This window comes from Trichechus manatus, unplaced genomic scaffold (assembly GCF_000243295.1).
Source record: "Trichechus manatus latirostris isolate Lorelei unplaced genomic scaffold, TriManLat1.0 scaffold00127, whole genome shotgun sequence".
NCBI classification, from domain to species: domain Eukaryota; kingdom Metazoa; phylum Chordata; class Mammalia; order Sirenia; family Trichechidae; genus Trichechus; species Trichechus manatus.
Genome location: NW_004444063.1, coordinates 6,655,560 through 6,669,361, shown reverse-complemented (window position 1 = coordinate 6,669,361; position 13,802 = coordinate 6,655,560). Strand labels below are relative to the sequence as shown.

The following is a 13,802-nucleotide window of genomic DNA, read 5'->3' as shown; positions in this document are numbered from 1 at the left end:
AGCTCACTAATGCCTAGGATATCGATCTTTATGCATTCCATTCCATTTTTTATGACTTGCAATTTTCCTAGATTTGTATTTTGTACATTCTGATTATTATTGGATGTTTGCAGCTGATCGTCTCATTTTGAGTTGTGCCATATCAGCAAATGAAGGCCCCCAAAGCTTGACTCCATCCACATCATTAAGATCGACTCTACTTTGAGGAGGCAACTCTTCCCCAGTCATATTTTGAGTGCATTTCAACCTGAGGGGCTCATCTTCTGGCACTATATCAAACAATGTTCTGCTGCTATTCATAAGGTTTTCACTGGCCAATTTTTTTTTTCAGAAGATGGCTGCCAGGTCCTTCTTGTCTTAGTCTGGAAGCTCTGCTGAAACCAGTCCACCATAGGTGACCCTGCTGGTAGCTTCCAGCATCACAGCAACACACAAGCCAACACAGTATGACAAACTGACAGAGAAGCGGTGGATTTATAGGTATAGGGGCCAGGATTTCAATACATATTTGGGGGGACACAATCCAATCCATAGCAGGTCTTGTGATCCTTCTGAGAGCTGAGTGCTGGGATGCTCAGAGCCAGATTTGAAGGTATCTCTGGCAAGCAGGCAGGCCCTTAGGCAAGCAGTTCTGGGGCTAGTCTTACCCCTGGTTTGGTTATATCGCTCCCCTTACTTTCCGTTAATCCCAATTCCCTCAGCTTTTTGTTTTACACTCTTCTTTTGTGTGTGTCTTTATAAAAGCCTCTCTCTGCTGCAGAGTATATCTCTGCTGTGTGATATAAATATGTTAATTCATTTTAAATCTACCAGCACCTTTAGGGTAATTATGAGGATTAAGAACTGAATTGCTTTGTAAATGCTATGGACTAAGAACTGAATTGCTTTGTAAATGCTATGGAAGTATCACCACCACCAAGTGGAGCTGGGTTTGGCTAGAAGGCAAGGGGTCTTTCCTCTAGACTGGATTATCTTGCCACAGAAGCAGGCACCCTACCCTGAAACACTCATTGGCACCTGCTTATTTGTATACATAAATGAAAGCTCATCTAACACAATTTGAAATCTTTGCAACCCCCCTTGAGATTTTCTCAGTTGGCTTACATCAAGATGGGGGAACTGAAACTCTGGCTGAAACCTTCATTTTGTGGATCCACCAGCAGGGACTTGTTAGGGTTTCAACAGCCCACAGGCCCTGGGGAATGGGAGGGACACACTTTTGGGAAGGCTGGGTGGGAAGGAGGGTGCAGGAAGGGGAGACAGGAGCCCCAAGCTCAGCTGGTGGTGTGAGTGGATCAGGGAATACAGGGTTCTCTGAAGAGTCTGCTCAGAAAAAGTAACCACAGACCCCCTGGGGCCACTTGCACTTTTCAACAAGGTAGAGGAAACTTTTACCCCTGGACCAAGTGATCAGACCCCCACCCTGCCTCCTGGGCATTTCAAACACCTTCCCTCCATGCTGAAGGACTTCTGAAGCACTAATGCCACTTCCTTGCCTCATACTACTTTGCTTATACTGAGGAGTCACCAGTTATGGCCATCGCCTCAGCTCGCTTCTTGCTCTGTGATGTAAACAGACCAAGAGGCAACACCCTCCCTTTTCAGAAGAGGAAGCTGAATCTCACAGAGGGCAGTGGCTTTCCCCAGGCTACTTGCCTCAGTAGACCCCAAAGTCAGACTCAGGGCTGCAAGGCCTGTGCCCCTTGCACAAAGGCGACAGCCTGGCACAAGCTAACATTCCCTGGGAGCTGGGCTGGGGCTGGGGCCTGCTGGAGGGCTGGGCTCACCACTTCACGTTGTCTTTCTTGGCAGTGGAATCTGGTGTGTGAGGATGACTGGAAGACACCCCTCACCACCTCCCTGTTCTTCGTAGGCGTGCTCTTAGGCTCCTTTGTGTCTGGGCAGCTGTCAGACAGGTAAGGTGGCTGGGAAGGAGGGAAGATGGGATCGAGCCCCTTGTCAATTCCCTGCCCGTCTTAGAGTTGGGCTGAATTGAGGGCATTTCCCCCTAGGGAAAGAGAGGACCCTCAGCGGACAGAGTTAGTGATGAGAGGAGCCAAGATGTCTCTTGTTCACCTGCCCTCAGCCCACTTTTCCTGGACCTACTTTTGTTCAGTTCTTCCAGCCTTGTACTCCCAGGGCTTTGGTCAGGGGTGGTGAAAGGGTAGTGCCCCCACTGGGAAGTGGAGGCTTTATACCCTTAAAACCTTTGAAAAACACACAGCTGCCCTCCCCACTGCACCCAACTCTCTGAGTGTGAGTAGACCAAGGACCCCAGGGTTCTCTGGAGCAGTCTACTCAGAAAATAGAACCACAGATGCCCCTGGGACCACTTGCACTTTCAACACCTGATCTGCTGACACCACCAACTCTGAGAACTGGGGGGAAGGGGGTGACATGTGATCTGTGCACAAATAACCCCTCAGCCAGAGTCAGGGCCAGACAGAGAGTGCTGACCTTGTGCCCACTGTTGCTGTGGGTCAGGCCCCTAGCTTGGCACAGGGACCACAGAGTTGACTCAGGCTGGTTCTGGACCTCTCCGAGCTCACAGTCTGGAGGCGGCAGCATCACAGCACCGGGAGAAGGGCCGCTTGAATGTTCTGTGGTGACCAATACTAGGTAGGAATGGCTTCTGACACACAGGGATCCTCCCTCCAACCTTCTGAGAGGCCAGGGAAGAGGAGCTGCTAAATGGCAGTGCTAGGGAATGGACTGCCCTCCCCGCAGCTACAAAGTCCAATGCAACCCAACCCCAGCAGCCTGAGAACTGATTTTGGAAAACAGGGCGGGAAGCTGTTGTGTTCACATCTGTGCTCCATTGTACCCACTGGCCACTACTAAAATGTTAAATTAACACTTAAATCACGTCCAGAGTAACTAACGGACATTGTCAAAAGCTGCGTCTTCTCATAAAGCATGGTCTACAATGTTGGCTGCACATTAGAATCATCTGGAAAAATTTTTTAAAATCCCAATGCCCAAAGTGCATCCCAGACAAATAAGATTCTCTGGAGGCAGAATGCTGGCACCAATATATTTAAAGCTTTCCACTTGATTCCAAGTGCAGTCAAAGTTGAAAGGCACTGCCATAGAGGGACTCTTGGTTCTGGATTTATAGAATTCCCATGTTGCTGATGTAAGAAGTATCTGCAGTCTGTACAGTACCCACTTTCTAGAAATATGGTGGCAGCTTCTACCTGTGACTTGTTCTGAAGGCTAAACTTCCATGTGGTCCTCCCATAAGCTACTAAATGCTTTTGTGGTATGGTGCCTCCGTAGGAGGCGTAGCATCTCAAAAGGTTACCTTCTGGGTGATAGATGTCTGATAGATGTCTGTCCCAGGGAGGAAGCTGGGAGGATGTGACAAGAGAAAAGTCTCTCAGAGCCCTGAAAAAACAAGTCTGCAGAGATGCCTGACTCGGGCATTGCAACAACCCACACTTGTCATATTTTGTGTTATGCTGTGTTCTAGGTTTGGCAGGAAGAGCATCCTCTTCACAACTATGGCTGTGCAGACTGGCTTCAGCTTCCTGCAGATTTTCTCCACCAACTGGGAGATGTTCACTGTATTATTTGTCATCGTGGGCATGGGCCAGATCTCCAACTATGTGGTGGCCTTCATACTAGGTAGGAATGGATTCTGATATGCAGGGATCCTCCCTCCAAACCTCTGAGAGGCCAGGGAAGAGCGGTCACTAAACAGAGCACAGGAAATACTCTTATTTGGCCCAGAAGGAAGGAGCTCAACCCATACGCTGTGCTTCTAAACTTGGCCAGCCTCACGTGTGTGTGTTGGGGAGGAGGCTGTATTGTTAAGTTCTTTGATACAGTCACAAACAGGGCAGGCACTCACAGAGAGCCTGATATTTTATACGCTGAGCCCTCACATGTGGTGGTGAGTAAGAGCTAAAGCTAAAGCCAGCCACACAATAACTGAGACACATTCTCAGGAGCACAGGGTTTGTGGGGAGCGCAAAGGAGGGGGTCTTGGGGAAGGGACAGCCTAGAGATGTCTTTGATCTGAGCTGTGAAGGCTTGAGGCTTCTGCCTGATGGGCCAGGGCAGAAGGATATAGCTGATATAGCTGGTATACAGGCTGAGGAGGCACATGCCAGATAGGAGGGATTCAGTGCCAGCCTACCACCGTTGGGCACATTTGGTCTCATCCTGAGTCAGAGGCCACTCCTGAGCATATCAGCTATGTGTAGGACAAGCCTCACTGCATTGATATTAGTCCTATCTCCTAGCAGCAGCCTTGCTTCTGGAATATCAGGCTGCATGAGGGGAACTTACAAGCTATAAGGCCATAAGGAGGCCCCCAGGACCTTCATCAGCTTTTCCTGGGAGGAAGTGAGGTGAGCCTCAGGCAGGTTGATCAGGGTCATTATAGGAGTGAGAGAGTTCCCAACATACTCTCTGAGCCCCCATAGGAGCAGCTGAGAGAAGTGAGCGTGCCCCCCAGTTTATGAGGGTACTTCTGGGACAAAAGACACCAATTCCCATAAACTCTAGGGTGATAACACATCCTGATTGGCTTAGCACTGTCCCAGTTTATGCCTGTTGTCACAGTGATTATTAATAGGGCCCCATTAGTGAAATTCTAATGATTGTTCTTGTGTCAGAAGTCTGCATCTAGTTCGATGACTCTGATGGCTTATGAGTCTGGATGACTTTGGAGATTCTGTGTGCTCTTAGTTGGAGATGGGTACACCCTCTGTCAGATTGCCAAGATGGAATTGTTCAAATTCCACTCCTTTAATCATTCGTGAAGAGCCCCTTGCTATGGGCCCAGCCTCAGAGTCTGCAGAGGGGAGGGAGAGGAGGAGGTGGAAGAGCATGTTGAAGCCACATGGTCCCAGCAGATAGCACACTCTTTAGCAGGTCCCAGCAGAAAGGGGGCTCTCTTCTCCCTGCAAAAGGAAGGAGGGAAGCAAGAAGATATTCTTAAAGAAGATCATTTGTGTAGAGGACGGGGAACTTCAGGCCAGTGGGTACTGGAAGTTGGAGGTTGGAGGAACTTAGGACAGAAATTGTAATCTCCTAATGCCCGATGGCCCCAAGAACACAGGACTCTTGGGCACAACAAAGCCTGTTTTCCCTATGTTCTAAATCTTCCAGAATCCATCTTCCCTGTGGTGAACCCCATATCCCTGAAAAGCACAGTATGTGGCTCTCCTTGGGCCAGACACATACCAGAAAGGCCTCCCCAAAACAAGGGATGCTGCCTGAGGCCAGTAGGCCTGCATCACAGGACGACCAAAAGGACTATCTGTAATGAAAGGACAGGGAGTCATGCTGAAGCCAGAGAAGCCCTATTATTGGGACTGGGAACAAGGTGGAGTCTATGCCAGGCGGTGCCCCCACCTCCAGTTTCTACGAGTGGCCAGCATAGAGACCTGCCTTTCTGGTGGCACAGGGTGCATCTGGGGCCATGGAAACTCCCCTGTGTGAGTGGATGAGGCAGGGAGAGCCCACCCCAGGCTTCCTGCAGGAAAGACCTGCCCAGCTGTCTCTGACACTGCCCAGCAACACCCTACCCTGCTCCCCATGCAGCTTGTTGATCCACGGGCAAGGCTGAGAAGGGTAAGAGGCCTGAGTGGAAAGAGAGATCATTTAAGAGCAGTTATAGCCTAGACGCCAAGCCAACAATCAGTGCACCCGCTCCCTATCAGCCTGGATCCAGGCCTGTTGTTGTGTTGCACTCTGGGAGCCTTCTGTTACCTGACTGTAAAGTTTTGCTCCACTGTGCTCAGCAGAAAATTGCTGACTTTTGTGTTCTGGTATGAGACTCTTTGTGTTGGGTTCTCAGGTCTCAAAGTTCAGATTAAGAGTGTCCCTGAAAACCAACATGGCCCCTGTGGGAAGCCAGACTCTTCGTCAGTGCTGGCGGGAAGTTGTGGGGGTTGCAAAATAAATAGGGGAAGGTGGCTCCTAGCTTCCCCGCAGTGCAGCAGCACCCTCTGGTGTTTCAGGGGGGAAGAGCTGAATTCTGGGTTTTATTGACCAAAATAAATCCAAGCTGGGGTCTGAGCTGAGTTCTCTCTGGCCTATCACTTTTTTTTTTTTTAAACCAAATATGTGATTTATTTCAAATATGAAAGTGTAAAAGTGGATTATAAAACATGAGGTAAAAATGTATTAAAATGTAAATGATAAAAATATTACCATTAATACGCTTTGATATTTTTAGGATGTCACTTTTAGGAAATATTTGTGATTATTTAATTTTCAATTGTAAAATCAAATTTTCTCACTTTTTATGTAATTCTAGTTTTTTAATAACACTTCATTGCATTAACTTTATCTGGCCTTTCACTTTTACCCTCTGGCTCTAGGGGAGAGTTGGCAAGATTCTGCAATGATAATCTCTAGTTTTAAGAGTCTTCACATTAATTCGGGAAGCTGAATTACTCCCCCTCTCAAAGCAGTGTAGAAATAGCTCCTGTCCTTGCTCTGCCTTTTAAAAATTAATAGAGCCTGCCAGATCCATATGAGACTAGAAAAGCGAAGGAAGTAACAGTACTACCCAAAGAAACAGAGCGAAAACACCTGGAAGTGGTGACGCCAGCATAGTCTCAAGCATTTCCTTATGCCAGAATGATGCTGATTTAGGAGGAAATGACCACTCAGGACCAAGGACACTGATCCTACTGACACTCCCACTCCCCCTCACAATCTCCCACTGTTTCTCAGAAACAACGCCCTCTGCCTGTCCACAGCCTTCTGGGTAAAATGCCAGCAGCATCTTCTTTTATTCCCCGGAACCAGCTGCTTGAATTTATTCTGCACCATACAGTTAACTGCCTCCTGTCTTGACAGATTAATTAATTCAGTATTTTCCCAGTATTCCTAACATCAACCCCTGTAAGACATTTGTTTCAGCATTTTAAACTATTTAAAGCTTTGGTTCCTTTAATGTCTAGATGTGTTCCTCTTTTTGACGTGTAACTGATGGCATCTTCCTTTATAATTTTGGCTACCAGGAAGCTCAGGTAAACTTAAAATTCAACTACATCAATTGTGTAGCCTTTATCAGCCACATATTTTAAAAAATATTTTAAAATCGAGATATAATTCACATAGTATAATATTCACCCTTTTAAAGTGTACAATTCAGTGGTTTTTAGTATACTCACAAAGCTGTTAAACCATCAACTCTACTTCCAGAACATTTTAATCACTCCTAAAAAGAAACCTATTAGCAGTCACTCTCCATTTCCCTCTCTCCCCAGCCCTGACAACCACTAATCCACTTTCTATCTCTATGGACTTGACTATTCTGGACATGTCCTACAGACGAAATCCTACAGTATATGGCCCTTTGTGACTGGCTTCCTTCACTTATCATAATGTTTTCAAGATTCATCCATGTTGTAGCATGAGTTAGTATTTCATTCCTTTTTATGGCTTCATAATATTCTATTGTGTGGATACACCACACTTGGTTCATCCATTCATCAGCTGATGAACATCTGGGTTGTTTCTACTTTTTGGCTATTATGATGCAGTGACTTTTGGCAAATAATGCTGCTATGAACATTCATGTACAAGTTTGTTTTCAGTTCTCTTAGGTATGTACCTAGGAGTGGAATTGCTGAGTCATATGGTAACTCTGTATTTGACCTTTTGAGGAACTGCCAGACTCTTTTCCAAAGCAATTAGCTGCATATTTTTGTTCTCTTTCCCAAGGCATGACTTTTTACTTTTCTTGATATTTTACTTGAACATTGGCGTAATTTTTATTGTATTCACATTATAAACTACAAATTACATGTGTTATCTCAGTCCTCACCATACTAACTCCATGAAGTAGGATTCATTTTGCAGATGAAGAAACTTCCTCTAAGTGACTCTAGTAGCAAGTTAGCATCAAGGAGCCCAGGCTGTCTCTGCTTGCCTGATGGAGGGCACTCCCACCCAGGGCTCCCAGGGTCCCAACCCACATCCTGCACCACAGGTTTGTTTCTTGAGCTGGGGTCTACTGCAGGCCTCTCCTGGTCAGTCATGGACAAGCGGCTCTACCTCCATATAGGTTGGGCCTAGTCATTCCTTGGGCTGACTACCAAAGAAGGGTCCTGTTCTCACATGGAAGTGAGCCTGACCCTCTGGGAAACAGTGCCCAGGTTCAAGTGGAGGTGACAGGCAGTCAGCAAACACTTCTAGAGCTGGTTTAGGCTTAGATGGCTAGGACACACTCCTTTGGCTTATATATCACAGTTACACTCCCAGAGAGCACTCAGAGGTCCAACCAGACTGAGACCACTGGCCTTTGCCCTAGGAGCAAAGTACAGGAGGCCAGGACAGGGGCCTCCAGTCAGCAGAGCAGGAGTCACCATTGTCATCTGTCTCACTGCCAGTTGAGTACATAGGAGGCTTGTGGCAGCTGCAGGCATGAAAGACCTGCTTTGTGCTGCGGGAATCATGACTCCCCCCTACTGTTCCTCGGAGGGGGCTGGTTGGCTTCCAGTAGTTCAGAGACCAGCCCAGGAAGACAAAACCCAAGTCCTCACTTCTGAAAGAAGGATACGGCCTTGCCCATTCTAATGTACATGTCTTGCCCATTTCCTTGCACATTCTAATGTACATGTCTCCATTAGAATCTCAGTTCAAGGACTGCTTTATAGGGCCAAGGCTTTTTTTTTTTTTTTTTAATAGTGCCTGGTAGTTTTTTCCTCATGGAGCCTTCCCGGTATCTGTCGGTCAAACAGATCAGGCTTGAATCCTAACTGTACCACTTATTACTTACGTGTGGTCTTGGGCAATTTAACTCTTTAAATCTTAGCTGATTGTGTGTAAAATACAAGTAATAAAAGTTCTTGTGTAATTGTTGTGAAGATTCAAAGAGATAATGAATGAAAACAGCTCAGAACCTGGCTTAAACTGCCAACTCAAAAATTTGCTGTGAAGATGATGATGATGATGATGATGTTTAAGGGAGGGTAATTGTCTAAGAGTCAGAGTGCAGGAAGTAGTGTTAACAGGAACTACATTCACACCATCCATGCTGTTCCCCAGGAAGGCAGAGAGAGAGAGATTCACAAAGCTTCTGTCCCCTTCAGGTACTCTGAAGTTAAAACAACTCTGTTCTGGTTTGCTGCCCAAGCTTAGAGAGGGAAAGTTTCCTAGGAACCCAGTTGTATAACTTGTCTGTCTTCTCTTATCAAGGAGGTATAAGGAGGCACCCTTGGCCTCACAATTCTTCTCAAGGTCTACAAGGATCCGCTTGGTCCTATGCACTTTCTCTGTTCCACAATTAAACCCTCTGCTGCTTCACTTCTGAATCTCTGCTTGGGAAAAAAGCACCCCCTATTCATTCCCATGTCATGGTAATCACAGCTGAAGGGTTTAGAAACCAGGACATGGTAATGGAGTGTATGGTATGAAGTAGTAGGAAGGTCATTAATGAGGTAAGAATCCAAAAAAAAAGAAAATACTCAAACCCATTGCCGTCAAGTTGATGCCAGCTCATAGTGACCCTATATGTAGTACAGAGTAGAACTGTCCCATAGGGTTTCCAAGGCCGTGATCTTTAAGAAAATTGGAGCCCTGGTGGCACAGTGGTTCACAGCTATGGCTGCTAACCAAAAGGTTGGCAGTTTGAATCCACCAGCTGCCCTTGGAAATCCTATGGGGCAGTTCTACTCTGTCCTATAGGGTCACTATAGGAATTGATTCAATGGCAACAGGTTTGGTTTTTGGTTGGGTTTAATCTTTAAGGAAGCAGACTGCCACATCTTTCTCCAGTGGAGCTGCTGGTGGGTTCAAACTGCGACATTTCCGTTAGTAGCCAAGTGCTTCAAACACTGCATCAGATCAGGAAATCACATTCCTGATCTTCCTTAAAGAATTCAGGCCCTATCCTTACAAATAAGTTCCTAGGCTGAGAAACGCCCTGGGTGGTTAAGGCTATTGTATGTAATAGGCTGCAGGAGGCACTCATGAGTCTGTCAGTCTGGCTTCCAGAAAGGGCTTCTCAAGAAGGAATCACTGAGATGGGTCTCTCAGTTAGGATGAGTGAGGGAGAAGTGGGGTGGGGATGGGAACAGGTAGGGGGAATGGGAAACCAGCTGAAGTAGTAGTTTTGATGCTTCTATGGAATTAACCCTTAGACTCTTGGCCTGTGTCCAGGACACCAGCATGCTCAGAGTATGTAAGTAAGATCAGCTAAAATCTCTCTTGAAAGCCAAGCCTGAACGACCTTTGAATGACTTATTTTGTATTTTCTGGGCTACCGCTTCTCTGAATTGGTGGCAGATCCCAAACAAAAGGCAGAACCGTTACCACTGCCAGATCTCTGCCCCAGGGCAGAGGACCAAGAATGGACCCTGTGGAAAAGTCCTGAAGCTCTGTGACAAGAGAAGGAGCTTGTCATGGACTCTCCCATCTCAAGCCAAGAGGTCCGAGGGGCGGGCAACCTGGAAGAACTGGTGCCGAGGGCTGCTGTGGAGCTGGGCAAAGCAGGAGGCTAGAGTCGCCTACATTTCCTTCCCCGAAACTGTGCCCGACACCAATGAACGGCTCTGTGGTGTTCTGGGAAAGATCTGTGGGGCTCCCTGGTGTGCAGGGCATACGGCAGGTTCTAGGGTGCCGCCCGCTGGGACAAGAACAGCTACTTCTTTCCTTGGTCTGAATGGCCAGTGTCTGCCTGGGGCTGATCTCCCGGCACAATGTGGCTGCAGAGGGATTCCCCTCTGGGTGCTGGCAGCCTGCTCTGTGCACCCGCAGAGCCAGCTGGATCCTATTTATCATTCTCCAGGGCTCAAGGGTGGGTAAGGGTGTCATAACGACGTCTCAGAAACCGTGAACTCTGCACTGTTTCCCGATGGGCGAATGTCTATTTACAGCGGAGAATTGTGGAAAAAGCTAAATGCGCCGTGACCCCACGCAGCCTCTCACAACAGCCACTGCTCGTCTCCTCTAACACCCTTTCTGCCCTCAGGCTGGGGCTCTGATTTTGGAAATGTGGCGTTCTCAGAAGAGATTGCTTACCTGTTGGTGCTGGGCAGGATATTTCTATGACATGGGGTGTCCTCTTAAAAATAAATCTATGACTCCTCTAAAATCTCATAAAAACTCTTCCTTCTATAAGGAAGAATTGCTTCCCAGCTTCCTCCCCAGGACCGCTCCTGGTCCGAGTCATGAGGCAAATGTCTCTTCCTTTCTGTAAGTGGTTATAGTTTAAATTCTGTCAGGCAATAATGTAAGAAGCAAATATTGAAGTGAGTTAAAATGCTAATACTCCTCCCTTGTTTTGAACAGGAACAGAAATTCTTGGCAAATCAGTTCGTATTATATTCTCTGCGTTAGGAGTGTGCACATTTTTTGCAATTGGCTATATGTTGCTGCCACTATTTGCTTACTTCATCAGAGACTGGCGGATGCTGCTGCTGGCGCTGACGGTGCCGGGGGTGCTGTGCGTCCCGCTGTGGTGGTGAGTGCAACTCCATCCCAGACAGGCCCTCTGCTGCAGGCCAGGGCCAGCACGCCTGGAACCAAGAGCCTGGTGCTGACCCCACCATGGGCTTCTGCAATCTCTACCGGGACTTGCTGAGGCCAGGGGCTTTGAAGTCAAAAGAGTTTTCGCCTTGTTAAGGGAGGGCCTGTGCACTGGGATTGGATTCTCAATTATCTTACAAAGCACTGTTCTCAGGAAATCCAGTTCCCTCCAACTCTCCCTCTCTTTTCTGTTGCTGGTTTTTGTTGCCATTGTTGGTGGAGATGGTATCGTTGGAGCTTGTTGTTTTCAACTTTACCCTCTGCTCTTTTGAGACTTTTCCCTCTCTAGAACATCTTTTTCTCCTTGTGGATTTAGCTAACGTAATTTCCTCAAGCTTCCCAATCACGTGATGGTTAGTAGCTAAGGTGTGCCTGTTTACCGGCTTTATCTTGAAGAGCCAGAGAAATACTTTTGTTTAATGAGTTGTTAGAGAAACGTTCTCTTCTCTTCCCCCACAACCCCCAACTCCATTTTGGAATTGAGTTTCTCAGTTTGGAACTCAATTTCTCAGTTATGGAAATAGCATTAAAGTTAGGAGATGCTGGTCCCAGTCTTATCTAATATGCTTATTTGGGAGATCTCAGGTAAGAGAACAGATTAAGAATAATGGAAAAAGGTCCTAGCCATACCTCCCCCTCCCTTTTTTTGGGATTTCCCATTTCTTTGGTTTTTATATGTAAGCAAGAGAAAAGGGGAATTCTTCCATTGGTGAGTCTGGTTTAATATTATTATTGTTATTGGTTTGACTTCATTATGTCAAAATCAAATCTTCCAGCAGTTCAGCTTTACTGAACTGCTTGATCTCTACCTGCTTACACATAATGAAAGTTTCTTTGATCATTTTTTTAGAACACAGTTTAGACTAAACCTCATGGTTGCCCTGTCCTTTAGCTACATCCTGCCTGGAAATTACCTAGAAAGTCCATTATCTTGCTGCAGCTGTTACACAGTATCAATTTGACAAATAGCCCACCTTGGTCTTGTTTGACCAGATGGCTCAGGTTGGCCCACTCCAAGCTACTGTCTTTTTATGACTGGTATGGTTTACCAGTGTAAATTGCTGGCATAGGGTATACAGGGGATGGTGTAGGGAGAGCACATTTCTTTTTTCTTATTTCCCTGGAATTTGAGAGATAGATAGATTTGGATGTTTCTTCTGGAACCAGTCTGAGGGTCTGGAAAGCTTGTGCTAAATACTCAAGAACAAGGTAGGCCATTATCTGCACAGCTCCACCTCCAAAGAAAACATCCTAGATATATGAGAGCAGAGCAGTTTACTGGAATAAGAATCATGATCATCATCATCACACCCTCTCTCCCTCTCTCCACAACCCCCTTGTCAGTCAAATTAGATGGAAAAAATAGTGACCAGAGGTCCTCTCAAGACACAAGACAAAATTATTCAGAAATTATTTTCTGCATCTTCAGATGAATGATTTTAATAATCTGTGTTCCCTGGCTCCAGCTGTCATTTTGGCCAAAGAGACTAGTATTTTTAAAAGTGTTATAACCAACCATACTATGATAGATAGATAGACAGACAGATAGATACACAGAGAGACAGACAGATAGATACATAGATAGATAGATACATAGACAGATAGTTAGATACATAGATAGAATAAATACAGAAGTGTTCTGACTGACCCTTCAGAGATTGACAGGAATTTTGATTTGTATGACTTGGATCTTTGCCTCAGGACTATATATCATAGCAAGAAACAACTCTGAGAGGTCAACTTCTCTGAATTTCCAGCAAAGAAGGCCCATCCCACGAGGCACTGCCTCACTCTTGCCCTAAGGAGAGTTCTTTCTTCTGTTCCCCACAACTCCTGGCTGGAGGCACACTGTACCAGGGACAGTACTGCTCCAGGGACAGGACTGCTCCAGGACAGGACTGCACCAGGGACAGGACTGCTCCAGGACAGGGCTGAACCAGTGACAGGACTGCACCAGGGACAGGGCTGCACCAGGGACAGGGCTGCTCCAGGGACAGGACTGCTCCAAGACAGGACTGTACTAGGGACAGGGCTGCTCTAGGGACAGGACTGCTCCAGGACAGGACTGCACCAGGGACAGGGCTGCTCCAGGGACAGGACTGCTCCAGGACAGGACTGCACCAGGGACAGGGCTGCACCAGGGACAGGGCTGCTCTAGGGACAGGACTGCTCCAGGACAGGGCTGAACCAGTGACAGGACTGCACCAGGGACAGGGCTATACCAGGGACAGGGCTGCACCACGGACAGGGCTGCACCAGGGACATGACTGCTCCAGGACATGACTGCTCCAGGGACAGGGCTGCTC

General features: G+C 46.9%; 1 protein-coding gene across 1 annotated transcript in view; it reads left to right on the top strand.

Annotated features, from left to right (window-relative positions):
• The window catches only part of LOC101356574 (solute carrier family 22 member 4), a 55,294-nt gene that overhangs the window by 15,975 nt on the left and 25,517 nt on the right, over positions 1 to 13,802 (top strand). Inside the window, exons 2-4 of the mRNA XM_023739006.1 lie at positions 1,813 to 1,916; positions 3,473 to 3,627; positions 11,260 to 11,431. Coding sequence (XP_023594774.1) covers positions 1,813 to 1,916; positions 3,473 to 3,627; positions 11,260 to 11,431 — 431 coding nt within the window. The remainder of the gene's footprint in view (positions 1 to 1,812; positions 1,917 to 3,472; positions 3,628 to 11,259; positions 11,432 to 13,802) is intronic.